The sequence below is a fragment of the Xiphophorus maculatus genome, chromosome 4 (assembly GCF_002775205.1).
Source record: "Xiphophorus maculatus strain JP 163 A chromosome 4, X_maculatus-5.0-male, whole genome shotgun sequence".
In the NCBI taxonomy this organism is placed as follows: Eukaryota; Metazoa; Chordata; class Actinopteri; order Cyprinodontiformes; family Poeciliidae; genus Xiphophorus; species Xiphophorus maculatus.
The window spans coordinates 28,742,349-28,770,128 of record NC_036446.1 but is presented as its reverse complement, the minus strand read 5'-3'; the positions used below and the strand labels follow the sequence as shown (position 1 = coordinate 28,770,128).

General features: G+C 39.4%; 1 protein-coding gene across 3 annotated transcripts in view; it reads right to left on the bottom strand.

Moving 5' to 3' along the window:
- The window catches only part of ntrk3 (neurotrophic receptor tyrosine kinase 3), a 290,241-nt gene that overhangs the window by 133,645 nt on the left and 128,816 nt on the right, over positions 1-27,780 (bottom strand). For all 3 annotated transcript variants that reach the window (XM_005808525.3, XM_005808523.2, XM_023332654.1), the window contains exons 5-7: positions 14,086-14,240; positions 13,526-13,668; positions 10,164-10,305 (exon numbers count right to left, since the gene is read on the bottom strand). In XM_005808525.3, the coding sequence (XP_005808582.2) occupies positions 10,164-10,305; positions 13,526-13,668; positions 14,086-14,240 (440 nt within the window). The remainder of the gene's footprint in view (positions 1-10,163; positions 10,306-13,525; positions 13,669-14,085; positions 14,241-27,780) is intronic.

Below are 27,780 nucleotides of genomic sequence, written 5' to 3'. Positions count from 1 at the left end.
ACTCTTATGTTGTGTCTACATTCTGCGATGACAGCTTAAAATTTTCCACTTGTGGAACTAATAAAGGATTATCTCATCTTATCTCAGTTCACTTAATAGATCAGAGAACGTGTCAAACCCACTAGAGTTTAAAGCATAGATTAACATAGTGTTGCCCCTACCACACTTGCTGCTGAATGTCCACATAAGGTTCTTACACATTTCCTTCTGTTAGGACAATTGTGATTTTTCCAAAATATTTCTTGTTGCTAAATACTTTTCATAAGGACGACGCTGTTGGGCAAGCTGAGAGTAGGCAGATGGCTACTTGAGCAGAGAACCTGACTAACCCGGTTATTTCTGGTGTTACTCTATAAAAACTTATTGCCAAAAAATATATACATCTTCAACTTCTTAGACTAAATATTCATCAAATGAATACAAGGAAAAACTCTGTTTTTGGGGACTGGAGTGGAAGCTGTCATTTCATAAATTTATCTGGTGACAGACAAAATCACAATGAAGTCATTCAACTAATCTCAACGCAAAGGCTTGGAAGTGTGTGAGTGGGCTGGTGTGGGCGCTGTGCAGCGCTGTGAGGGAAGAAAAGAAATATTGGGAAAAAACAGGAAACAAGGAGTGAAGACATGTTGTATGTTGAGTTGAACAGAGCAAAGACGAGGAGAAAGCAGAGAGGGGGGGGGGGATTTTTATTCTCTAACTGTCTTGATAGACATTTCCCCCTCAGCGGGGATGTCAGGTCGGTCTTAGTCAATATAATGCAAGTCATCATTAACCGGCATGATTGTCCATGTGACCATTGTGTGAGCGTGGCGTCCCCATACTGATCACATGAATGACAAGCTTTGAAAACTACATGTCCCTGATCAGGGAGAGCTGAAGACAAAGCCAGTCATGTCTCTGTATTTAAACTCTGGTTTATTTTAAATGCCGTTTTCATGCCTGGTTGAAAAATGCAGTTTGTGGCTGGTAGAGACAGTGGTGGTAGCAATAGAGAACTGACAACATTCAAAATAAGTATTGAATACTTCAATGTTTTTCTTATCAGAAATGTTTCTAACAGGCCTTTTGAGATGGATTCACATTATATGTTGGTACAAAAACCTTAGTAGGACATGCAGTTGTACAAGCAAACAAAGAAATCAACACAAATTGCTTTTAAATTGAGTTACTGTATGCATAAAGGATCATCTCATCCCAGTTCAAGAAAAAAATAAACCTATGAAGGAAAAAGCCAAGCAAAGACAGGGAATCCCCCCCACCAAACCACCCAACCAAAAAAAAGCATTCCAGCAGTATTTGCAAATGCTAATATTGCAATAGTGCCAAATATTAAGGGCTGGTTTAGCCCCAATGGATGGCTTAGAAAAAAAAAAGTTCCCCATTCTCTGACTCAAGCAGATGGATCTGCTTGAGTCTTTCCATTCACGAGTGATTGTAGGATGAAACGGGAGATAGACGGCCAGATTGGGGCCTCGTCTGTTCTAATGTGGGCACTGCTCTGATATGTCTTGTTAAGGAGCAGACTGAGACAAAAAGTAAAATCTCGAATTACAATCTTAGATATTGGATCAGGGTAGAAAGCTTCCTGATGAGATTCCTGATGCAAGGAACTGAAATGAGCTTCCTTCATAGGGAGACCGGCACGGAGCTCCATCATTGCCAAGTTACTTAGAGCAGAGCTGCTGCTCCATCGCTTCAAAAAGAACCAGTGAGGGTGGTTCAGGTATTGTGATTGAGATGCAATTCCCTTTGAAGGGCTTTCAGGAACATCCCACTGGAAGGTGACTCAGTAGCAGACCCAGAACTCGTTAGGGGGACTAATGACATACTTCTGGATCCCCAAGACTAGAGAGCATTGCTTGCTAGATCAAATTTTGTTTCCAGAGAGCTGGAATATGTTACCTCTGTGACCTCGTCTCAAAGACGCAAAAGACAATGAATGGATTGATGGTGTTGAGTACTTATTCTTATGCCATTCAATTCTTTGACTCATTTGTGTTTATATTAGGTTGCGAATGATGGAGTGTGCAATTAATCTCAAACGTTTAATGGGTTAATATTGCATAATGCAGATTAATTAAAGGACATATTTTGACCGAAGCCCTCTCTTCCACAGAGGATTACCCAGTTCACAGCAGCGTCTTATGGGCTTGACATGTGGGGAGACGATAAAAGGCGTCAGTTCTCCGCCACTTGGGCTGAACCCAATACTCAGGAAGCGAAACAGCAACAAAAGTTGAACGTTTTTCCAACTTTGTGTTGCTCGTCTGCATTTCCAAGCTTGAAATTTCACAAACAAATTTTGCAGGTCGGCTCGGCTGGAGGAGGGCAAGCAATTGTCACCCCCATCGCACAAAGAAACGAACAGCGATGGAGCGACGTCGCCTCCTGTGTGTCGACCACATTACACGGCCTTGTACTGCGGTCAATGATGCAGAACCGCAAACGGGAGTGTAGAGATGAGGAAGTTTGTTCAAAACCAATGTATTATGTACATATTGCGACAATGAGTTATCCCTCCACCACAGTTCATTTCTAAATGAACTTTCATTAAACCTGGGAAATCTTCAGAGAATAAAACATTTTCGTGAACGTCTTTTTAACTGATTAACAGAACCTGCTGGTTTATATGCCAGCATTTGGGGACTGCTTGGATTGTTACCAACTTCTATTGAGAACATCATCTAAAATAGGCCCATTTGAAATATATTTACTGGAAAAACTAAATACTTATTTTTCATGCTGCAGTACTTCAAATATATAAAGCGGCTGAATTAGACCGAGATTAAGACGTATAGCAGTGAGAATCACAATAGAAAGGTCAGCATTGTCCATTAATATGAAGCAGTTCTTAAAGATAATGCCTTAGACATCATTCTGGAGTAGAACCAATGACTCTGGTGACCATAATAGCCAATAATAGAATGCTGTGCCAAATCAAATAAAGAGCTAAAAAAGAAAACAAGGTAAGCTTTGCCAGTCCACACTGCTGCAGAGGCTGCTATTGTTTCTGACAGCACCACAACAATGTGCCTGCTGAACTTGCATTGTGGCTAATTACACTTTCGCTCAAATAGCGAGCTCATCTTTGAATGCAGAGAATGTCGCTTGACGGCTGGTAATTTCGCTGTCAATCAGATTACTCCCTAATCAGAGCCGCAGTTTAAGCTATTTTATGACATTTCCAGAGACAATAGGCTGCACAGGGGAGGAAATGTAATTACCATCCGAGCATGTGGTGAAAAATTAATAAGTTAATTTGCAGCACCAGCAGAGTGTCAACAGGAATAAAAAAAATTAAAAAAACGGGGGCCTGAAGACGTACATCCACCGAGCCTCCGTGTAAAGGAAGCCCTGCAGACGTGATGCCGCAAAGTCAATCTGTCACTCTCGCATGGGTCTCAGCAGCCCGGCTCCAGCAGGGAGCGCTTGAATTGTTGACAAATCTCCCTTGTCCTGTAGCGTGATGCATTACAAACAGACACAATAGATTGTGCTCTACAAGAGGAAGCTCTGCTGCAAAGAGAAAAATGTCAGGCACCTTTGATAAATATTGGCTTTAAATACAGTCTGTCCCAAACATGCCCAAGGCCAATCTTCTGGATAGACTTATGTAAGAGCTGAAGTATATAGTATAATTCATAGTCTCAATGTTAGACAGACATTCTGATGGGTACCAAATCATCATTGCTTTATCACTGCTCAGAGATGGGGTTTTTTTTTTCTCTCCTTCTCTCTTTCCACTCAGATCAAGGCTGAGCTTTCATGTGAGCTAGAGGGTACAGTCTTGCTAATTGGCTACATCAATTTCACTTGGTTTGTAACTGTGCAACACCTCATTGCATTCTAAATGTACCTGCATAATTTGGCTCCTCAGTTTGATAAAGGAGATTTTCACCCCTCCCACCTCCAGCTCTAAATTATTCTCTCAGACTGTCTCTGTTATTAATATGTGATAAAATTGCATCTCCGACACAAGCCCCATCAAAGTTGCCATGAAAGACATTTTATGCAAGTCATTCACCGAGCCGTCTTGACCTGCGGCGTTCATAAGGTACATGCAAGATATGAAATAACACCTTCGCAAAGCATTTATTTGCTTTCAGATGTTTGCTTGGTGGAATCTTGAATTTGCAGAGCCTTGCAAAGGCGTAGGTACCCATATTTCATATTTGGCCACATTGCAAACACGATGTTTGTTGTATTGAGTTTTGATTTATGCAACAGACCGATGTCAAGTAGAGCATACTTGTTGCAGACACACCCAAAATGAAGCCATTTCAATAACACCGCAGTGTTGAGAAGGAAATGTTGAATTTCCTGCTTTTCCAAATAAGCCATTTATCAGTGATCTAGACTTGATAGAGTCTAGATAGATCTAGATCCAAAAACAGTTTTGGATTCTGTTTTGAATCCAAAACAGAAAGACTTGCACTGTGTAGCTATGATAACCATTTGTTTATTATTGAAATGCATATCACCACAACAGTCGCCCAGACGATCACGTTTTCCTCTGTAATACGACAAAAACTTAGTTTAGAATAAAACATATCCATTTGTTGAAATGGTCCAGGCAAAGTCCAGTTTAGATTTGAATTTAAATTTCACAACCACACTTTATCCAGTCCGAGCAACGCTGGCCTATTTCACTAAGCATAATAAAAGGCACAAATGGCTGTTTGAATTTGGAGCAAAAAGTGACTCTTCAAACTGTGTAGATCCAAGTTGTCTGAACATAAATGCACACCACGCTTCTCCCAACATGGCTTCCTTTCCCACTTCACAATAAATCACTATGTGTTGCTCTATTACATAAAATCCAAATGTCACAATGCAATGAAATGTGAAAAATAAAACAAAAAGCATGAACAGTTTTGGAAAAGCACCCAGTTTAACAGTGGCAGTAACTCTTAATCCTCCCAAAAATGTTACAGATTTAACAAATCCGCAACATGGGGCTGTCGGCTACATAAATAACCCCAATTTTGCAAGTGAATGCTGTAATTATGGAATCCTTCGGAATACTGGATGCTTAACTTTTAGCAAACCATGGCAGATCCAGCTGAACTGATGTCTTCGCATGTGGATAAGCCTATTCTCAGTGGTAGGTAACTAGATTTCCATTCCAAGTAATCACTGCACCAGCAGGCTTCGCTGATTAGCGCCTTCAGCAACAGAGAAATGTGATTTCACATTTAAAACGCTCGAGCCTTATTCAGCACATCGATGACAGGTGAGCAAATACGATTTAATAACCAAAACACAACTACTGAGAGACAACAGTACCGATGTCACGTCGAGTGCTTATCTGTCCTTTATTCCCAGTAGCATGCCTAGTCGGAGTTGTTTTTCTCGTTTTTAATCCGGAGCAAACGACGTGACACATTAGCATTTTTAGCCATGCTGGCAGGATGTTTCTAGGCCTCCTGTCCAGCTCAAGACACCCTCATTACTCTTGGATGAGGGGATGTAACATTTTGTACTTTAATGGTCCCTGGACGATGAGTGCTGCTAAATTTGATTAGCCTTTTCAGCAGATATGAGCAAATAGGTGCTCTAACATTGGACACCGTGTTACATGTCTTCCCAAGGATGTCGCTGCACATTTGGTCCCAACAGGAACACAAGGCATCAGGTACAAGGACGACGACAAGACACCTTGTTAGGCTCAGAGGCAATGGTTTCTGAACGGAAGCAGTCGCTAATGTTATGAAAGGCCTGCAGAACAGTTAGTCGGTTAAAGGCTGATATGTGGCTTTTATATGAGCATTGTTGACCACATTTTGTTTTAAATTACTGAACTACCTTGCTAAAATATCGTTTTTCGTAACGTATCCATGCTTCCCAAGTGTCTACATCTTAAACACCATGATTATATTTAAACATAACCAACTTCTTCATACAAACAGTGGGTGTTGTATGGTTGAAAAGTGAAGCCACTGCAAATTCCTGTAAAGTCAGACATTTGCTAATAATTGCACGTAGAAGATTACTTCTCTGATCTGCTTCTCCAGCATTCTACACTAAACCCTTCGTCTCTCCAATCTCTGTAAATATTGCCTTAATTTTTAGCCTCAAGAGCTCACAGCATGACACTCCCTTCGTCAATTAGGCTCCCAGTTAGAGTAAAACATCTGATAAAGCAGGGCATGCTACATGGTGGGACTTTCTTGTGACTGACATGTTTTCTATGTTACAACCCCCCTCAGCCATCCGTCTCAAAGAGTTTCAGATACAAAGGCAGACGGTGATTAAATAAATGGAAAACTCGATTTCAAAACATTGGTTTGAAAGAGTGTAGAAGTACAGAGAAGTTGTGAAAACTTGAACATTTGTTTCTTCTTCAGACAAACCTCCTCAGGTACTAACATTACAAAACAAAAACTTAACTAGTATTTTTTTTTTTTTACACCTCATGTCAGAAATTAAAGGTGGATATTTTTTTTTTTCCTAAAATAACTAAGTAATGATCCACATATATGCAAAACCTGTTCACCTTTCTCGTATTAATGTGAAGAACCTTGGAGGTAAGACAAAATTGTCAACATTTTACAGTTATTGCAGCTAGAAACTAGAGATTGGGCCTGGAATCTGGGTGTATTGATGGACTCGGACGTGAACCTTCAGAGTCACGTAAAGACAGTTGCAAAGTCAGCCTTTAATGAACTGAACAACCTTTGCACACTTAAAGTACTAATGTCTCAGCAAGATAGAGAAACTCATCCATGCACTTAACTAAAAATACTGAACGGTTTAGCAACAAAGTATATTAAATATCTGCTGCTGTTGTATCAACCTTCCAGACCTCTCAGGTCTTCTGGTTCTGCTCTGCATATCCAGAACCAGAACCAAACATAGAAGAGCAGCATTCAGTTTCTATGCACAATAAATCTGAAACAAACTCCTAGAAAACAGCAAAACCACTGAATACTTTTACATCAAGGCTTGTTAGCGTTGCCTTTGATTAGAAGTGAGTGAAACACTGATCAACATATTTGATATGCACTTCCACGACGACTTTAATGACTGCATTTGACAAAATGCAATGTTTACTGTTTCATATTTTATGATATTTTTATGATGAAACTGTCTTGAAATCTGATATACAAATAAACTTGACATTTGTCTTCTAAGTTCAGTCTAAAACAAGACTCCCAATTAGCTTTTTGCTCCTCTGTAAAGCAGGTTAGCAGCAGACATGTTCATGTAAATCCAGAACAACTTGACACATCCACTATGACTGTAGTGCAGTGCCTTTTAGCTCTCCGAATGATTTGATAAATAGCTTAGTGAGGAAGACACTCAACTTTCTCATACCTCCTCAAAAGAAGGGGGAACGGATGGGTTCATGCTGGCATGCGGTAGACACCCACAGTGAGTCAGTGGCGCGTGTCGTCATGCAACAACCATCCGTCCATGTGCAGCCTGACCTCAAGCCCAGTCGAACCCTCAGGCTGAAGGGATCCCGTGCTTTGAGGTAGAGACTACGAGAGATGTTCCATCTGTTGCTGGGCCTACATTAGAGTTGGTGTGGGATGATATTCAGCATATTTATAATTTATTGGACCTTACAAATTATTTATTGTTGTACATATGGAGCCCTCAATAGTCTCGCCCAAACTCAGCTAGCGGCTCATTTTCTCTCATCAAGCCTCAGGAACGCGTTGTGCTTTCTGCAGGTCTACTGGTTCCAGTAGCTTGGAAACAAAGGGGTTTTTTTTCTTCCAGTGATTGAGGGTTGTGGGGTGTTTGCAAGTACCTTGAGTGTGTTAGCTGATGAAAGGTATGTGGTTTATATGAAAGCTTGATGCAGGTTTAATCAGGTAACCAACATTGACTGCTACTTACTTGCTCCTAGACAAATGTTTATCATAGTGGCTTATAGAGTCCAATACTAACACTGAATCACCAAAGTATATGGTCTGCAAGTGCAGTTTTACACCCACATTGTTTGATTCATAAGAGGTTGCTACCTTAGACTGTCTACTTCATTTCATCCAAACTCAAACAAACTCAGAACCACCTGAAAGTGCTGGTTATAGTTCACTTGCTAGCAAACTCTGACATATTTTGCTATCATACCTAGGCCTGTCGCGATAAACGATAAATCAATTAATCGTACGATAAATTAAAACTACCGACGTCATTTTAATTATCGGCATTATCGTCTCTTCCAGCCTTTTCCTCTTTCTGTTAATGACATTGAATGAAAAAAGGCTCAACTCTGGTGCTCTCCACTGACCCCCCCCTTCCTCATTTCCTTAGTGTAAAGCCCAGCGCACAAGACACGATCTTAGAGCTGTCGGCCGATTGTCGGCCCATTTTCAAAACCTGACAGATCACACATTAGCCGACAGAAATCCTAGGTATAACGGTTCGATCGGGTTCGGTCCTGCCATGTGGTGTCCAACAATGGGCACAAAATAATGGCTACAAGTCCAGTGAACTAATTTTAAAACCAGGCATTAATCAATGCTTTACTACAATCTACCTGCAATGCATGTGGCTAGTGTCAGCGTAAAGTCCTGACTGAATGAAAATCATTAGAACCTGTTTACATCACGTTAACGAAGAACAGCTGAAAAGTTTTCTGATTGGCTGCCTGTCACATTCAACAGGTGTCGTTAAGATCCCAGTCGGGAAAAACCCCTGATTTAGATCAGAGCGGCAACGATGATCTACCGTAACACACCACACAATCTTAGAAAGACCAACGATCTAAGATTGTTGTAAGGGGAAAAATAGGAGCAAAAAATCATGTAGTGTGAATTATTGCATCAGGTAGTCGATGTGCCCATCTTCTCTATTTAAATCTAATTATTACTGAAGGGCAACATAATATACAGACTTCATAATCTGCACTCTTTAAGTTGCATGCAGGATTTATTTACACTTTGGCTTTATGTTGTTTAGGTTTTTTCCCAGTACACAGCACTTCACTTTTCATTTGTGTAATCACAGCTGAATTCTTCAGTTTCTCACTCACTGCATTTCATTTTGTGCTGCTACAATGGTTTCATGTATGCAGGACAATATGCTCAATAGCGCCGCCGCGTCGTCTGCTGCTCATACTCGACAGGTTCTTGTTATAGCGCCCCATATGGGCACCTGTTGAAACTGCAGGAAATTATTCGGGAGGTTTCGCCCACTTTAAATCCCCGTATATGAAACTTAGCAAGACATTGCATCACATATTCAATTGCAGTCCCCATCACAACCACAATGGATTGCTTGGTTACCGTATGTGGAAAGGATATTATATTTCAAACATCAGGGATTAATATTATGCATATCCATAATATGTCTGGCAAGTTAGATGGACTGTTCATCAGAGAGAGAGGCGTCAAAATCATGTAAAGGTAAAGAAAGAAATTTGTTGGGAAACGTGTACTATTTTTACCAAAAGTATAAAAATTAAAGTGTTTTTTTTCCTGACACTGGGCAGCACTATTGTGAAAATGAACCAAATCAGATTAAGAAGTGAAACTTGTCCCATCAAATCACACCGACTCCCCCAGGATGTCCCTATATGAGATAATCATCTTCCTAATAGTTGCCAAAAGCCAACAGTTGATAATAAAATGTCGTAATAAACCGTGTGGTGTTAGAGTGTGATTCTTCCTACTGTCAAATTAACTTAATTTTTATCTTGCCAGCTGCTAATATTTCTCTAGAGTATTTGCAAACACAGGCCTCAGCTATCGCTTTAACCCTAAAAACAAATCTGAGATTTTAATGTGCCTCCATTAGCCTTGATAATGTTGAATACAAACAGCTTTGCAAATCAGGAGATTATTCTAACTAATCAATATGAGTAAATATTTCTCAACATATCAGCCTCTGAGTATATATATACACTGCTCAAAAAAATAAAGGGAACACTCAAATAACACATCCTAGATCTGAATGAAAGAAATATTCTCATTGAATATCATCATTGTTCTGTACAAAGTTCCATTTGCACAACAGCAGGTGAAATTGATTGTCAATCAGTGTTACTTCCTAAGTGGACAGTTTGATTTCACAGAAGTTTGATGTACTTGGAGTTATATTGTGTTGTTTAAGTGTTCCCTTTATTTTTTTTGAGCAGTATATATATTTTTTTGCAACGTTTACCAGACATATTTGATCAAATGAGCCACAGGAAACCTTCGACTCACACTGGACATTCAGCTGGATCGACGAGTTGGTCATCCCCACCAGGTTCTCGGCGATGCAGGTCAGCTGGAAATTGTTGTCGTCTCGGCTGATGTTGAACAGCGTCAAGTTGATGGAATGGATGTCCGGCCAGTAAACGTTCGACTGTGGAAGCAGATGGAGAGAAGAGATACAGTTAGGTCTGCGAACGAAATACTGCGCCGCATTTACCCATTATACTGCTGGGCTTTAAAATTTTAATTACTTAATTAAAACAAAGGTTAATTATTCATTAGCTAAAATCCGGTTGAAGGAAACAGAATGCAGTCAAGAGGTGCGGACTAGATCAACCCTAACTTTGCTAATATCAGTTTAACATCGTGTGACATTTTTTTTACAATGTTCAGAGCAACAACAAGGAACTTTTTCATGTCTTTTTCGTCTTCATATGACCACTGTGTATTTTGGGATGGAGTCGCAACTTATGGCCTAAAAAGAGTCCAAATTACAACAATTATAGCATGCCTGTTTTCACTTTACTCACTCTTATCCATTATCTAGCTTTGCTTAAACGCAAAGGACCGGAGGGTGGGGGGGATTTTTATCTGCAAAGTCACTAAAAACATTAAAGCCATGGATAAAAGCTGCTGTGTAATTTCAGCAGACTGCTGTCTCTTCCTGCTTGCTTGCTTAGCTGCAGTTTTCATAACAGCGATGTCCTTGGGGCCTGTGTCAGAGAGCCAGAATAATGGGTCAGCTGTAATATTCTCCACGCAGAGCAGCTCTCTTACAAGAAACTGTCTTGTTGATATCGAGTGTACATCAATATAGTAACCAGGCTGTAAAAAGAAATGGCGTGGCCAATAGGATGTCACCCAGCAGCCTCGGAGCGGTTGGTTGGACAATTGGCTGCGATCGTTGGGCTTTTATAAGTCTGAAGTGAGTTTGTTTTTTCCTCTTTTTTTGCAGGAAAAAAAGGAAACTATTGCAAATGCTAATAGTCTAGCATTTGCAGTAGCAGATTCCTTTAGTATAGAGTTGCACGTGTTTTGATCATGCAAACTGTGTGCAATCCAACAGTATACATTTGTCTGTTTCACAAAGGCATTTCAAATGTCTCTGTACTGACACAGTTTATTCATATCTAAATGATCTTCTTCCTTTTGTGCAAATCTCCTGTTATTTGCTTTTTTATGCAATGGACTTACAAAGCAGTTTGCATTAAATACATACAGGAGCATTTCTGCTCAGGCGCAGACTGGACATTATTTTATTAACCAGGTTGAGGTTTTTCTTCTCCAGCCTACAAGACAACTGATGCAGAAACAAAAATGAATAAAAGTTTTACTTTTTGGACATTTTTTTGTGGTTTCAAATTTAATTTGCATAACTTCAGATGTGTTGTTGCAAATGGTATAACAATAGGCCCGATTATGTGAGTTGGTTTGAATTGTATTGGTTATAATTTAGGGTTTTCTTACTCGTCTGTGTCTATTCAAAATTTCTCTTTGTGATTTTGACCCACTATTGGAAATGTTTTTGAAAATGGTTCTATTAAAATCTAATTTCAATTTATATTTTTTGTTTCATTCCTCAAGGCTTAAATGTCTTCTTATTTTTTTCCGAATTGTTTCTCACCAATAAGAAAAAAGAATCTGCAGTATCGACATACTGTAAAACCTACAGTTTTCCATACTGTTAACCTACCATTGTGCATATATTGAAGCTCTGAGTTATGAAAAATGAAAGAGACAAAAGGACATTTTTATAACATATGTTTTTACTTGAAAATGAATGAGGTATAGACATATGTAGCCCACGGTTGCACATGTGTTTTATAAGGACGACAAATTAGAAAAGTTTATTATCGTCTGAAGACCAGTAATATGTTTATTGTTTGATGCTCATCTGTTTTGCCCTCATTTGTTAAAGTAACAGAAAATTGTTTTTTCACAGACAGTTTATTTACAAAGAAAGAAAAACAACCAAATCTATTGCTAAAAAAGATGCAACTATTGTCAAATCTTCTGAAGACCTATGGCCACAAACTATTACCTATTTAAAAAATGGGACAAATTCTCATCTTTGTTTATAGGAGTGATGTCCCTGCTTTGATGAGAAAGGTTGAACCTGTGCTTAACGCTCCCACAGGGTACTGCCAATCTTTGCTGACAACGCTTGTCAAGTGATCAAGCCGTTTCAGGTCAGCGTTGTCCATCTGGTGGCTCCCAGCCTCAGTCAGATAATAACCAAAAGTTCACCTCTAATCAAACATTACAAACAGTTCAAAATCTCACTGACTGTCTGGTCCAGAGGTAGCTAGCGCTGTGCCTGCAAGCATCAGGTCACCCTGAGGGAGCACATGAGCTACCCGCAGGGCAAGTCTGAAACAAAAAGCGCTTGACTTTCACAATAAAACTAACATATGCTGGAAAAAATATAAGTTCTGGGCCTTCTATATATATATATGTGTGTTGGATAGAGCAATCAACAAGATTTGCAATTTAGGCTTTCAAGATAAAGTTACTCTTCAAAATACACATATGTGTTTTATGGGGTAGATTTTTGAGCAAAGTGAGTTTCACAACGCTTATTGATATAAACTATTGATGAAGAATTTCTTCTTCATCATCTTATTGATGAAGAAGAAATTCCATTAAGTAGGTTGTTTAAAAAAAAAGCAACTTAAAGAATGTCTTTAAAATCAAATTCAAGGTTATTTATTGGGAATGAAGTGGAGTTTTCTAGAGATTGTACTCGACACCCTTTAAGCTGCTCTTCACTTCTTAAAAAGGTTTCTGACCCCTGGAGGAGAGTAGAATAAGGATTGTAAGAAATCCCTGCAAAATGAGAAATTTATATCTCAATCCTGAAAATACAGTGGGAAGTTTATTTGCTTACAAAAATTATAACTGCATTAAAAAAAACTGTTTTGCTGTTGTAATCAAACCTCAAACTGGATTTGATGAATGTTATGTCAGCACCTGATGGAGTTAATAGTGCTCTGAGCATATATTTTGTTTGGTTTCAAGTTCATTTTATGCTGCATGCTACTATGTTGAGCATAAACGTGGCTCTAGAAATTATGTCACAACCAAGAAAAACATCCTCTCGTCCTGAACAACAGAGTTTCTTTATGTTGTCGTGGCAACCACTGTTGGCCATACAAACCAATAACAGAAAAAAAATAAAAATATTTAAGATATAAGATATTTTGTGTCCCTGATTCAGACACGATCCATGAGAAGCGCTAACACAGTTTAGCACCAAGATTGCATTCCTCTGCATTTTCCAACTTTCCAAGTTGGCCATTCTTGTTTTGTTTGAGAGGAAATTTACATTTTTGAGTCCTACAATCAGTCGTTTAAATCTGTGTGTTTCTGACCAGGTGTGTGTTGATGGAATGCAGGTCACCGACGTTCCAGTCCACTTCAGGCAGCGGCAGTCTGGATCCGTTGCAGCTCACCGTCACGTTTTCGCCCTCCGTCACCAACACACTGCTGTGGCTCACGCTGATCTCCGGTAATTCTGCAAGCATCCAGGTGCAAGCACACAAACACAACAACAGTATGTGATCAGGTTACCAAGCATGAGCTTAAAGTCGGCATATTTTCCAGATCAGATCAATTAACCTCATTTAATAAATATAATAACTAAGATACTCCAAACGGAGATGGATTCATATTGTATGAGGCACTTCAGAGATGAGTCACCACAGGAAGATAACGGAGCAAAGTCTACAGCCTCTGTCAGGTTCAACATGCAGCTCGCCACATCAGATTCACCCTGTGATCTCTGTCACACCTCCTCCTCTTTTACGCATCACCCTCACCGTGCCCTTTGACCCTCTCCTTCGCTTTCCATTTGGTTCCCGTTTCCCTTCCACCCCTGCTGTTTTCCTTCACCAAGCCCACCTACGCCCTCGTCAGCCCCTTGTTTTCTTACCACAGCCGTTGATGTGCATGTTGTTCAGTCGTATCTTGGAGGCTCCGACCCTGCAGTACAGCTGCTGCGTGTGAAGCCCCGCCTCTCCCTTCTCCTGCCACAGCTGGATCCAGCGGATGCTGCAGCCGCAGTCGAACACCACGCCGTCCAGACGTCTAGGAGCGCAGGCAGAGGACAGCGCCGTTGGTGGCAATTCCAACGAATGACAACAGGATAGATGTACGCAGCACTACCAACGAGGAAAACTCTAAATATTTTAAGGAAACGGACAACAAATTGTCTTGCATACATTTCCCAGAATGCAAATGCAAGTAGTTTGGCTGGGATTTTAAGAGAACTTAGTGGCAGCTTGTGCTGCCTGAGGCATCCATCCTTGAGAAGGGCTCAGGGATTGGAAAAATTCCTGTGTCCTTTCATTAGTGCTGCACTACAATCAGGCATAACACAATAACCGTGTTAGAAGCACTTTTGTTGCCAAAGTATCCTTGATCCTCCAGCGCATGAACCCCACTGGATCCCTAAAGGTGTGCTGTAGTATCTGCAACCAAAATGGTAGCAGAAAAACCTTTAAGTCTTGCAAACTCTCCACGGATCAGACTTGTTTGGCAGAGTGTATTATTGTGCTGAAAGACACCACAAGTGTCGAGGTATACCATGCAGTCACGTTTAGGTAAATGTGGATGGCAGGATCCACGTTTCCCAACAGAGCATAACCCAAACCATCATTTAGTCTCTACCAGGTTCCTTTATGTTTAGCGTATAGATGGTCCTGGTGGTGTAATAAAAACTTACGTCAACATGATGTAGAACAAAACATGAATCAACAGACCACGTCTTGCATTGCTTTGTGGTCCAGTTCTGATGCTAACAGTTCTATATTTAGCACTTTCAAGGAACATATAAGGTAAACAAAGGGACCCTGATTGGTTCCAACAGACGTATCTGCAATGCACTGTGTGTTTCCACGCATTTCTATCAACACCAGCATGTCCACCAAGTCAGTTGAATCAGACCACACCACGTCTTCACTCCTTGCGTACATCATTGAGTCTTGCCACCACATGGTAAGATGTATGCAAGACATGTTGATGTTTGAACACCCCAGAAGAACTGCAGTTATGGAGACACCCAGTCCAGTTCATTTTGTTACTACAGTTTGGTTAAATCCTTCTGGTTGCACTTTTTTGTGCTTCTAATGCAACAAGTTTGATGACAAAATGTTCACTTGCGTCCTCATATATCCCACCCACTAAGAGATGTTATTATCAAGAGGATCAGTGATATTCACACCAAGATTACTATTAGGCCCCATCTGGGCACAACTTTTAAAACTTGAACCAGTCTATATTTGACCTGCTTGTAAGCACCATGTAGCCACTTCTGAACTCTGTGTTATTAGCTTTCACCCTGGAAAGCTAACAATACTTGCTGGAGGCGAGTCTGGGTGTGTGGTTGTCCCCACTATCCTTCACTATGCAGAGGGTCAAGTCAGTGCAGGTAGATATCTCGGTAGACGAAGCCACATATTTCAGAGGGAATTTTGGGAGTGTGATTTGTTTAATACTTATCTCAGTCCACACATTTGGGTTGTTCACAAACAGGTTTGTTATTTTCAACTCCTGATAGTAATCCAATTCTGCTTCATGTTGTAGTACCTATTCTGACTTACATTGTCATGTAAGCAAGGCAAATATGTTGCCTATCAGGTTAAAAGAACCAGCAGTTACCTAGAGTTTGGTTACTGAAACACACATTTTGCATCAGCAGACAAAAAGTTATTATTGTGGTACTACAATTAAATTAGCTGATTTTCATAAGGCTTTTCTTAATTAGTTTTCTTCAGGTAAGCCGATGTTTGCCTCGGCAATTAAAAACATCATTAGCAAAATAATAATTTCTCAAGGTCTTAAGGTAAAGTTAGCTACTCTTGCAGTTACATAAGTTGTGTTCGTGTATCACTGTTCACAGCAATAAAATGTCTCAATTCTAACAAGTGTTACTGTAAATAAAAGCAAATAAAAGTAAAATAGATTTACTGTGCATTTATGAATGCAGTCATGGGAAAGGGACATACAAGTGTGTGTGTATACACATGACCAAGAAGAAGAAAACACCAGCAATGACCTTAAAGTAGTAACAGTTCCTCATATCATTCCAGGAGTTCACCGTTCTACAGTGAGAATGCAAAAGTAGAAAGTTGTAGTCAGTTATAAGAAAGTTTTCCCCAACAATAAACCGGAAAGCCAGACATTGCAATGTCACAAGAAACTGCCAAGTCAAAATCCGCATGTCAAACTCTACAGGATTCAGCTGGCATGGTAAACGTTAAGGTTAATTACAGTACAATTGGGAAAACATACCCTGAAAAGGTATGAATTACAAGAAACTGTTGCATTTAATCTCTACAGAATATTGTATAAGTTTTTAAATTAGCATGTTTTTTTTTTTGCATCAGAACATTTTTGTGACCAAAGAATAGATGTTAGGCCATAATGCAGAATGACATGTTTGGAGTAAAACATGGACGGGATGGTGACTTCGGTTTGTTTTGAAGCCACAGGAGTTGAACCTCTTGCAGTCAATGAGTCAAGTATTGAGTCCTACTATTCCATTATTCCTAGCTGCGGTGTTCAGGCGACGGGGCCTGCTTTGAACACTAATGTTTTTTAAAGTAAACGCTAAAAGCACCTAACTGTGCACTAGAGTATCCAGGAGTCTTTGCATTATCAGTAGCAACATAATACTCAACATAGCATCAAATCTATAACAAAAATTCCAGATTCCCAGTCAAAGTGCAGAACTAGTGCTGACTCAGGTGAAATGTTTTTCAGTGAACTAATCCAAGCCTGTATACAACAGTAGGTCAAGGGTCAGCAACAACCATTTTGAATAATGTGAAGACTGTACCACTATTGCTGGAAATGTCGAAGAGTTTGAAAACTAAACTACAATGAATTCTCTAAACCGGCTTCACAGATTTAGTTTTTCTCGTAGTTTCTAATAACCGGATCTACTCTCATCAGTCACGATCAGCATAGGCCATCAACGTCAGGCTACTGTAGCACCAGACAAGTATCACTAGTTTCCCTTATTCAAAACTTTCATTTTCAGTCCAACGTGCAGCAGGCGCCAGCATTCTTCAACTCTGCATGCTACCTTTGCATTTTGCATGCGCTCCATTTGGAGGTTCTGATTGTCAAATTTTGTCAAAATGAACGCCAGTCCAAATCTCCTTGAGAGAGGCCAATAAGATATTGCAAAAAGCCTGAATAATGCATGAGCAGCATCCAGTGTGCTTTATGAAGTCATGGGAATGGAGTCCCACAGGTGGTTCGCACTTATTACCAGCTTTTCTGTAGAGCTGATTATTTAGTTGGAGCAGAGTGTCTGTGTCACTATATGACGACTTAGTCTCAAAACTCTCTGCACTTGCCAGATCGGTCCATTATGTACTTCCACAGGAAACTAATTAAGGGTCTGAGTGCCTGAAATAATGGCCAATTTAGTTGCTTTCTAAGCAATTTTGGGCAAGTTGCATTTATAGTTAGGCTCCTAGTGCATCAAGGTATTCTGAACACCAATAACATAGCGATACAGTCATTCTACCCATATATGGTCATATTTATGATTTTCCTTAAATGCATCGATTGCTCACATCATTTGTTCCTGATCATTTATTCTGTATTCTAGCATTCTTAGTGACTGTCACCTCACACCGGGTATATTCAGGGATTAAAATATTTGCAACAGTAAGTAGAGCACTTATGTAGCACAGCATGAAACGGGTCACAACGGTTTGGTTCATCAGAAATGAAGTCACTTTAATGTGAGCTGAAGAGAACATTTAATTCTATTACATGTCTGTAAATGAACTCTCGCTCTCTCTGGGGTCAGAAGAGATTATTGTCTTGCAATGTGTACAGGAAAATGTGTTTGGTTGCATCCATTAACATCCAACACAGTGTAAGTTACAGTCTCTACACTGCATTGAAGGTTTTTCTACCCAGGACAGTTTTATACTGTATTGCAGGTTCTGTCATAAAACTCCAGCTGATTTTTATTTGAATCTGTGTTTTTCAATTATTTCCTTGTTATTTCTTGGATTGGATCCAACAAAACAGAGGTTAAATTACTCAGGAGGACTATTTACTAATTGGGTGAGTTTTTAAGGCAATTGGTTGCACTCGATTTAATCTAAAGGGGTATCAACGTAAACGGAGCTGGAAACAATGGCACATTTTGCCACACTTAACATGGTGTCCTAATTCTTTTTTCTTCACATTACTGTATAGAGATGTCTTTCTTTTCGTTTCCTGGAAGGTTTGGGGAAGACAAGTACCTCCCTTTATGACAAGCAGGAGAACATTTCAAGGTTAAAGGTTTTCAGTTAACGCTGAGCGTGCAAACCACGAGGGAATGAAACTCACTGGAGCAGCAAGGCTCAGGCTTTCCCTGTTCTGCTGTAATTATGGTGATTATTAATAATAGCTGCCACCTTCACACATTAGCCATGTTGCCTCTAGGCTGAGCTGATTGGCACCTGTACTGGGACAAATACTTTGGTTAAATAAGAAAACCTTGTGGCCCTGCAGCCAGCTGGTGAGGTGCAGTGAGACATCTGTGAGGCTTCGGTGTTACAGGAACAAGACCGAAAAAAAAAAGAAAGAAAGAAAGATTTCTGACCGGCAGCTGAAAGTGGATGCATGTCTGAAGGAGAATATTTTTGGCTTTGGAAGGCATAAGCGCAAATACGAGTATGGCCAATACAAAGAGCGGGCTGCATGGTGTTTCCCTAACGCTAGCTAACAATCCACCCTGCTGCTGCAGACGGGAGGCAGCGCTCACCACCAGAGGCTGTTTCTGGGATGTGTACACACAGGTGCTCCGGCTTAGCAACCGTGCATCACAAAGAACTGCAGTGGTGTTCGCGAGCTTTGATCTCAGCTTCAACGCGCCGCTTACTTTCTCGGCGTTATTATCAGGAATTATCTAAAATCCTGGGTGTTTAATGGAACTTTTTGATATAAATGTTAACACCTTTCCAAAATTTGAGAGTTTGATCATCGTGACGGGAGGCACGAGTGCTGTCTTGTACTCTTTTGGATGTCGTCACGCTTTGATAGCAAGATACTTAACTGGAAATGAATAATTAATTAAGATATTTACCGTCAAATGAATCGCATCCGGCATAGAAGGTTTTGCATTACATGAAGCACACACTTTTATTTGTTGACAAGAATCTGCAAAATATTCTGGTGTAAAACTGCCAGAAAAATAGATACTTATTGCACAGTAAGAGAAGATCTACACCACACACCAATCCAAAAACGGCCATCTATACAAAAAATAATCAGTGAATGATACGGCAACACAGCACTTGCAGCACCTCAGAATGATTCAGTACTTAACAGGTCAGCAGTTTTCTAGAGAATATTTAAATAAGCATAAAACAATCCCAAGAGGTCCAGCATTAATAGACCAACAGCTTATTCTACTAAACAATGTTTGCCATCTTGCAGACATGGCATTTTGAAAGATACATTGGTCTAAAAATGATGAAATGAGGTAAGTATAACAGGAGATATAAAGTCTTGCCTTATATTTAATGTATATGTGACACTTTCAATAAACTCTCATTCTGATTTGTATGCATATACAGAGTATGATGGTGTGGAATTCACAGCATTCTGCTCATGACCAGGTACATTTTTTGAGACGTAACCAAGTAATTTCAATGTTTTTGGTTGAATAAAAGGATTCAGTCAAACATCTGGGGATGAAACTGACTCGAAGAAAAGGCAGTGGGAACTTTCAGTTTCAGGCATCCACCCTCACAAGTCAAATGAACTCTCTGCATAGAGCCTAACGAGATGAAGCAATGTTATTGAGTCGTTGCGTATTGTGTGCACCTGTGATGCAGTGCCCAAGTGCAATTTACTCATGCTGCAATTTTTACAAATTCTCCAATAAATCTGCGGCAGACCGGTTTATTGTGGAGATCAAATTGTGTAGGATATAGTCTTAAATTTGTAGAAATGTGGTGTAGGAGAATTGCTTTCCTGTGGTATCAGCTATCCTGACACCATTGAAATGAAAGACTGACACTAAACAGTGTCAGTGTAAGGAGGATATAAGTTGTCATTAGCAAGATATATAAATTGCTACAAATTGCAATAGCAATAAATTGATCCAAGAATATGCTTATGTTGCCTTATGCATAACTGATTCATATTATGTTTGCACTTTGCAACTCTTAAAATACTTGATAGGTGCAATAATAATATTTTCATAATAGCTTTTAATGATTCTTAAGTCCATAAAAAGGCAATTAGTTAAAGCGTGGATCCAGAGTAACCAGAAATATATTGCTACTTCTTGTACGGCCTGGCAGTCGCTCTCCCTGTCCTGACAGAGGAAATTCAGCAACCATTAACCAAGTCAACTCCAAAATGCTGCTTAAAAATCAGTTCATGACTCTATCATTTGAAAAAGATAAGACAGAATCTGATTCCCCATTTCTAATTTAGCAGTTGAGTATGTGACACAGCTCTACCCAGCTACTGAAAACAAAACTACAAATCAGATGCCAACTATCATTGAGAGGAAAAACAGCACCTTGGATGTCCTAATTCACACTGTGGTAATCAGACATTAAAATGTCTTGTTGCACGATACTCTTCATACTGTTCTTTTTTACTGTTTATGGAGTTGATAGCATTTACAAAAAGAGCCTTTTCTGGTCACAGTCTTTCAGTAATTTACATTTCTGAGTGAATGTCTAGTTTTAGAGATAATGTCTTGTTGCCCTAACAACCTAAGGAGGTGAGTGGAGTGGAAAGTGGGTAAGTAGTGATTTCTAGTTCTGTGCCCAACTGGAAGGAATCTTCAATGATAATACTGACTTCAGTTTGCATGTACCCAGAGAACCACTGATTCTGATTCAAGGCTGATTGATCAGGGCATCTCTAGTTGTGTCAGCAACATTGACATAAGCAAGACTGCTGCTTCCAAACTATAAGTAGATCAAGTCTCTTAGCTTCAGCCTTTTAGCACAGATTCAAAGTTAAAGGCACATATAGCCCCGAGAGGTTTTCACGCTTACTGTTAAAGGTTTTTAAAACAAGACATCTGGAGGTTTTCTGGCACCTTCCTATTGTGGTATCTTGCTACAAGCCTTCTGTAGTTCACACTTTTCTCACTTTCTTGAACAGTCTTATCATGCGGGGGCAGGGGGGGAACAAATTCATAATTGATGACACTGTGGCTCAAAAGGAGGCTGACACTGCACAGACAGCGAGGAAGTTAGAACCGACTGAAGTTTCTAGAGAACTGAAAAGGACAGTGAGCACCGTCCACTGTGAATAACCGATTGGTGCATTCATTTATCGCCCGGCTCCAGAGATACAACAGAGCCAAAGTACCTGGGTTCCACCCAGCACTGTGCTACATTTAAGTTTGCTTGCTACGTCACCATATGTTGATGCTATTTGCCCATGAAAGAACTATATGTTACTGGTTTTGACTTGCCTTTAAATTCTCCATGCTCTAACTTATCAGTGATACATACTGTATGTACTGTATTTAACAAATACTTCACAGGTAGTATCTGGTTAGTTTATAATTACATTCTATTTATATTTTAAAATCCCAGGGTGTATAAACAAATTGAGTAGCAACATCTACTTCATGTACAAATACATTTGAGAATGACATGTGTCCATCTGTCTTCTGTTCTTATGACTGCCAGTACCTTTAAAATGTAAAAGCCGTTATGATTAATTGCATATGCAGCTCTAATGAACAAAGTCTCATTGCATGGCAACAGTTTTTCCTTCACTCCCTTCACAAAGGTGCAAAGTTGTGTGCAAAACTTAATATGGTAAAGCCACAGTTTCCTTAGCAACATTAAAACATCAACATCAAAAGCTCAATCTGTCGTTGTTTTCAGATTTTCTTTTGCAGTTGCGTGTTTTGCTGTTTTGGAAAAGTTTTGATTAACCAACTACTATAATGACAATATAATTTTTTTATTTATCTAAACAGTTTCTCCATTTGGGTGCTAAACTACAGTATGCCATGCTCTGTTTTGAATAATTTGCCACGCTCTGCCAGAGTTGCTTAGTGGTGCCTGAGCAAAAATAGAACTGATGCTTTCACACAGAAAATACTTTTTTTACACACAAAGTAATAGTAAAACGGAAGCACACTGTCAGATAATTGGGTTTTACCAAATAGATGACTCAAACGTTGGCAAGTAAAAAAAAAAAAAGAAAACTTGGCAAAGTTTTGAAGGATTTAAGCCTTAGCTACAAAACCAAGATTTCCATAGATTTCACCATCATTTCATGAATGACATTAATTTGGCACAAAAAGAACAAAATGTGAATTATACCTTTGTTGTAACAATGTTTCTTGGTAAAAACTACATTTGTATTTTTGGAAAGCCTGTTTATTTCCCCTGTTAATGGTGCTGTTGTTAGGAAATGCATTTGTAGGATTTTTCGTCAGTTCCACCTTTGGAATAGGCCAAGGGCCATATTCGTCTTGCCAATGCTGAATAGCTTATTCTGCTATTGAATGTTGTTTGGTGTTAATTGGATTTGATGATTGTAGTTTGGAGAAAAAAAGACACATTGCCAATTTAATCATTTCTCTAAATTGCAGTCTAGAGTCTTTTGCCCCAAGTCCAAGTCAAATCTGTAACACATATCAACATTTTCTCATGTCTGACCCTTCATAGCTCTATGTAACCACACAAATATTTAATATTTTCTTTCAATCTGTATAAACAATTATCTTTTAATATAAATTGTATAATAATATCCTTGGTATGACACTGTTAGCTTAGTGGTAGGAGAATGCCAGAGGAAAAACTATGTCTATTTTGTTCTGGAATGATCTAAAGTAATCTAATACAACATTCAATTGGGCCTTAATGAGGTCATTCATGTGAAGTTACAGCTAACCTGAACGCATCGGTGTGAGGCGTTAGCCTATAATCCACCAATGGCACTGGGTAATAATCAAGCGCATTCTTTCCCAGCAAAACATGCACAGCGGCTACAATCTATAGCTTACATATCTGGGTCCTTTCATTCTTCATTACATGAGATTAAAAACTGTTAAGAGTGTCAAACCAGGAGCTCCAAGCCATGGTACAAGTCCAGTCCAAGTACGTCGTCTTCTACTTTTGCAACTTCATTCCAACTTGAGTCAGCGTTTCAAACTTGAGATGTCATCCTTGTATTAAGTCAATACAAAAAAATAAAATTGTAAAATTATATGTATATGCCTGTATAGTAAAGATCTTATAGATTCTGGGGGGATGGGAGGGATGTGATATAATTTTAACCCTAAAAATTGTTGATAAGCAGAAGCAAACACTATTAGTCAATCTTGGGTAATGCAATTTCAGCTAAAATAAGAAGTTTTAATGCAATAAAAGCACATTTACATTTGATCTAAACATCTAACTTTAAATGTAGTCTACCTACTGCAGTACAACTGAAAGCCAAGTGAGAAAAAATAGATATACAAGTATACGGATCTGTTTCTATTAGCTTATTTTTCCTAAACTACAGCTCCTGTATAATACGCATCAATAAAACAGTGATTCTACTGGTCCATTGATATTTTTATTGTTATTGTTGTAGCTTAGAAACAGATACAGCCGAGGCGCCACACCATTCGATTGTATCCCAGCGTCTTTGAGCAGTTGAGAGACAAACAGACACAGATTTATTCAAAAGGTTTAATAAACAAATGCTGCCAGGAGCTGGCACACATCTCGCTGCACTGTTGCTTTTCTTCCACCAGCGCCACCAAGTTATGTTCATTTTCAATGAGCAGCAGGAGGCTGACACATCAGAATTTGGACAAAGAATGGCTTTTAATCAATCGGGGCAAATTCAGTCTGAATAAAGAAAGTAAGCTCAGTCGATGGCAGATATGCATCACGAGACCAAGTCAAGCAGCCAAATTCACAAAATGTTGCCTTTCCCCCCAATTCCTTTTAAAAAAATTGTATTATTGCTTGAGCACACAATCGGTTGTTCCAAGATGCCATTGTTTTTGTGCTGCAAAATAATGAAGAAATCACACTTTGCTCCCGTCAGAGTTTGCTGGATCTATCCTTGTCTGATTTCTTAGCCTGATTTTTTTCTTTTTGCTTATCCACAGCAAACACCTGCACTGCATTCATAAGAGGAGAGGAAACTCGTGTTGGTTCAGAGATGACTGTGGGTAGGAGTAAACAAAGAACAGGAGGCAAGGATTTTAGCTTTCTATTTTTAAATATTTCAGCAAATGCTCTGCCGTGTCTCTGTTACTAATCTCGCCATGTATGTTTGCGTCTCAGTAAAGACGTTATAGATAAATGGAAGTTCAAATTAAAAGCTTGTTCCCTTTTGGAAGAAGGTTTGTTGCTGCCCGTTACGTATTGTCTGTGCATACAGGGATGAAGGGTGTAGAATTCACGCTGATTGACTCCATGATAACGATATGTTGCTTTTGCTATGTCACAGGTTTTTCTTTTTATTTACGTTTTTTATATTTAAAGCTTAAATAAGCTTTATCACTCTAACTGCCCCCTTGTGGTCAAATCATTGACTATTATCTTAATTATTCATATAATAGTGTGGGCTTCTGACAGTTCCAAGATTTCTAAATATAGACTTGAACTGAGTCTTCATCAGCACAGACAGAGCATCTGCATAGCATCACACAAGGTAAAATAATGTTATGAATGGACCATTTATTGGTTGTGACATTCCTGACAGTGTAGACAGCATAATTGAAAATGTCTTCAGGTTACTTTTACCATGGTACAAAATTAAGATTAAATATTCAGGCTTTGAAAGCACAGGGTCAATGTTTTTTGTTGTTGTGGTCTTCATGTCATTTCAAATATGTTCAAAAAGCCTGATTATTACTAGTGGAAACTGTATTTGACATTTCAGGGACATCATATAGAAAAGCTGGTGCTCTATATGGTATATCTGTACATTCTGGAAGCTAACCAGGCGCTTTGCTGCCACCCTGGAGCCTGGAATTAAAAGTGCCGCTTTAGCCAAAGTTTTGAAATCGGGGAACATTTCTCTAGAAATCGGCAAGACTCTCTGAACAAGGCGTTTCCTGATCCCGCAAGAACGTGTTTCAGTGGTAGGAAATCCCAAAGCATGCACTCCTTCTGCCCTGGTCTGCGACCCATAACTCATAACATCCTGTCAGCTCCCAGATAGCGAGATTGACTTCATACGGTATCCGGGTCACAGATGATGCTCTGTTGGGAACTTTTTTCCTTGACTGATTGATTTAGTTGCATCCACAATGTAATCTGGGTGTAAAGATAAAAATGTCTGTGCATCTGCACTAAGTGGTCGGGTGTGTGAATTGTAATCTGTCAAAATGATGCATGGTCTTCAGATTTTTCTGTCACCGTTTTGAAAAACTAGCCTAACATGGAAAATATTCGGTTAACGCCACCCCCGTTTTAATAGACACAATAAAAAACTGAATAATCGAGAGGAACTTTCTATCTAAAGCAACATGAAAGCAGACAATTCTTTTCCAGCAGATTTGAGGCAAGCTTATTGAGTAATAGATTTTAAATGGGAAAGAAAAAAAAAACATTGGCGTCCACCCATCTGTTTATTTTTTTTATGTGTACATGTACAAATGGTCTTTTTTTTTTAAGTTGCAAAGTAGTGAAGACTAATTATTTCATGTGTAGTTTCTATATCTTCTTTAACCCTTTGGAGTCTTGGGTCTAAATGGCCGTTTTGGTCTAATTTTGAATTTACCCTTATATTTTCACCATAAAAACTATTTACCTTACCTTGTTTGGTATCATTATTTTCAGAACATCCTAAACTTTGTGATTTTACAGTGTTTGTTTCATTTTGACAAAATTTATTATCACATTGGAGCAAAAAACACACACAGAAACATGACGTCATGCCCGCCACAGGGCGGGCGTCGACCTCAAATCTTCAGAAAGCTAAGAAAATGTGTGGCTAATTTTAACTTTTTAAATTAGCGTTGGACCGCTTCTTAAGAAATAAACTTGAGTAATTTACCTGTCACATTGCCAATCTCAAGTTCGGCGGTTCATTCCTCCATTAAGTGCAGATTACTGGTTTGATCGGTTCATGTGTCAGACGCCTTCAGAGAAAAATCCATCTTGCGGCAGGGGACATAAATGTTTGACTGTGCGTTGGCTGCGGCATTGTGGATAAAAGAGACACCAACAGAATGAAGAGATTCGCTATGCACATCGCCTCGGGTGGATTGTGCCAGTTGCTAAAGAAGGAGACCTTTTTTTTTTTTCTTCCCTATTCTTTCTCAAGGCCAGAATAAGCTTCCTCGAAAACTGACACTTTGGCTGAATGCTGCTAACTCTGCTACAAGTAATCTCCAATAATATCACCCGGGAAGCTGCAGTGGCACATTTCACATTTAGCATTTATTCCCCTCCCCGCTCCCCTCCGTTTTTACCCCCCGCTGCCGTGCTCTGGCTTCCCCTTGGCAGAGCTGTGCAGCACTCTGCAGTACCTGCAGTTGCTCAGCTAAAGGGCAAACAGACAAAGAGGCAGAGGCGATTATCTGCGTCGCATCCAGAGGCAGCGCACAGCAGTCATCTATTATGGAGCCTCTATGTGATGTTGGAGCCTTTCACGGGAGCCACAAAAGACTTGAGATTATTGAGATTCCCCTGATAGCTTTGCCATTGTTAGCGATATTAATATATTGCAGCGAGTGTGAAATGTCTGTGCAGTGAACCTGCAAAACAAAGCAACTGTTGTGCCGTTGCACTGAGCGAGCGCTCGGCAAATACAACCTGATGAACTTGAAGCAGTGACTTACACAGAGTCGTGTAAACCAGCTCCTTTTGACTTTCAACCACTGTCACACGTGCTCAGCTTGTAATGAGCCGGTCGTGTTTGTCCGAACGAAGAAACTTTTTGGTTTTCACAAATCTTCAATGGTTGTTTAAAACGATCGTAATCGATGTACATTATAACCGGTCCAGTGTTTTTACAGTTCTCTAACTGTGCTTTAAAGTGATTTATTCTCCATGTAGAATTGCAAGGTTTAGGTTCAGTCAGTTCAAGTGTTTAAAATGTGAACTCCAGCTAATCAGCTGCATACTACATTCTTTAAATAAAAGGGTGAAAAGGCTTTATTTAGAGCCAGCAGAAAGACACAAAACACATGCTAATTTAGTTGCTTTTGGCTAACACTGTTTACAGTGGCTAAAAGTCTTTTTAAAATATTATTCTTGTCACTGTGTATCCAATTAAATGAGGAGAGGGTAAAGAAGGAGACAATTTATCTTATTATTTTACCCTTAAATACTGCAGTAGTTCTGATGAAATCAAAGTCTATTGTATGAAGTTCTATTTACTTGCTAAATCAGTCAATGGAACTGCCTCCAGTTTCTGCCTTTATGAATCAGATCAGTTTAAGACAAAAATATTTAAGTAGGAAAAGGAAGTAGCTCCTGAACTGTCCTGCTGTTTGGTGCAGTTGACAGACTGCTCATCTGTTTGCCAACAACCCGCAGTTACATAAACCCTGAAGAAGCCTCAGCCATTTTTAAATTATTCAACTGGTGTCATTTTGGAGGCTTGGAGAAAAGAAACATGACACTGTGGCAGAAAAGATATAAAATATTTGTAAGCTCTGTGGAAATAC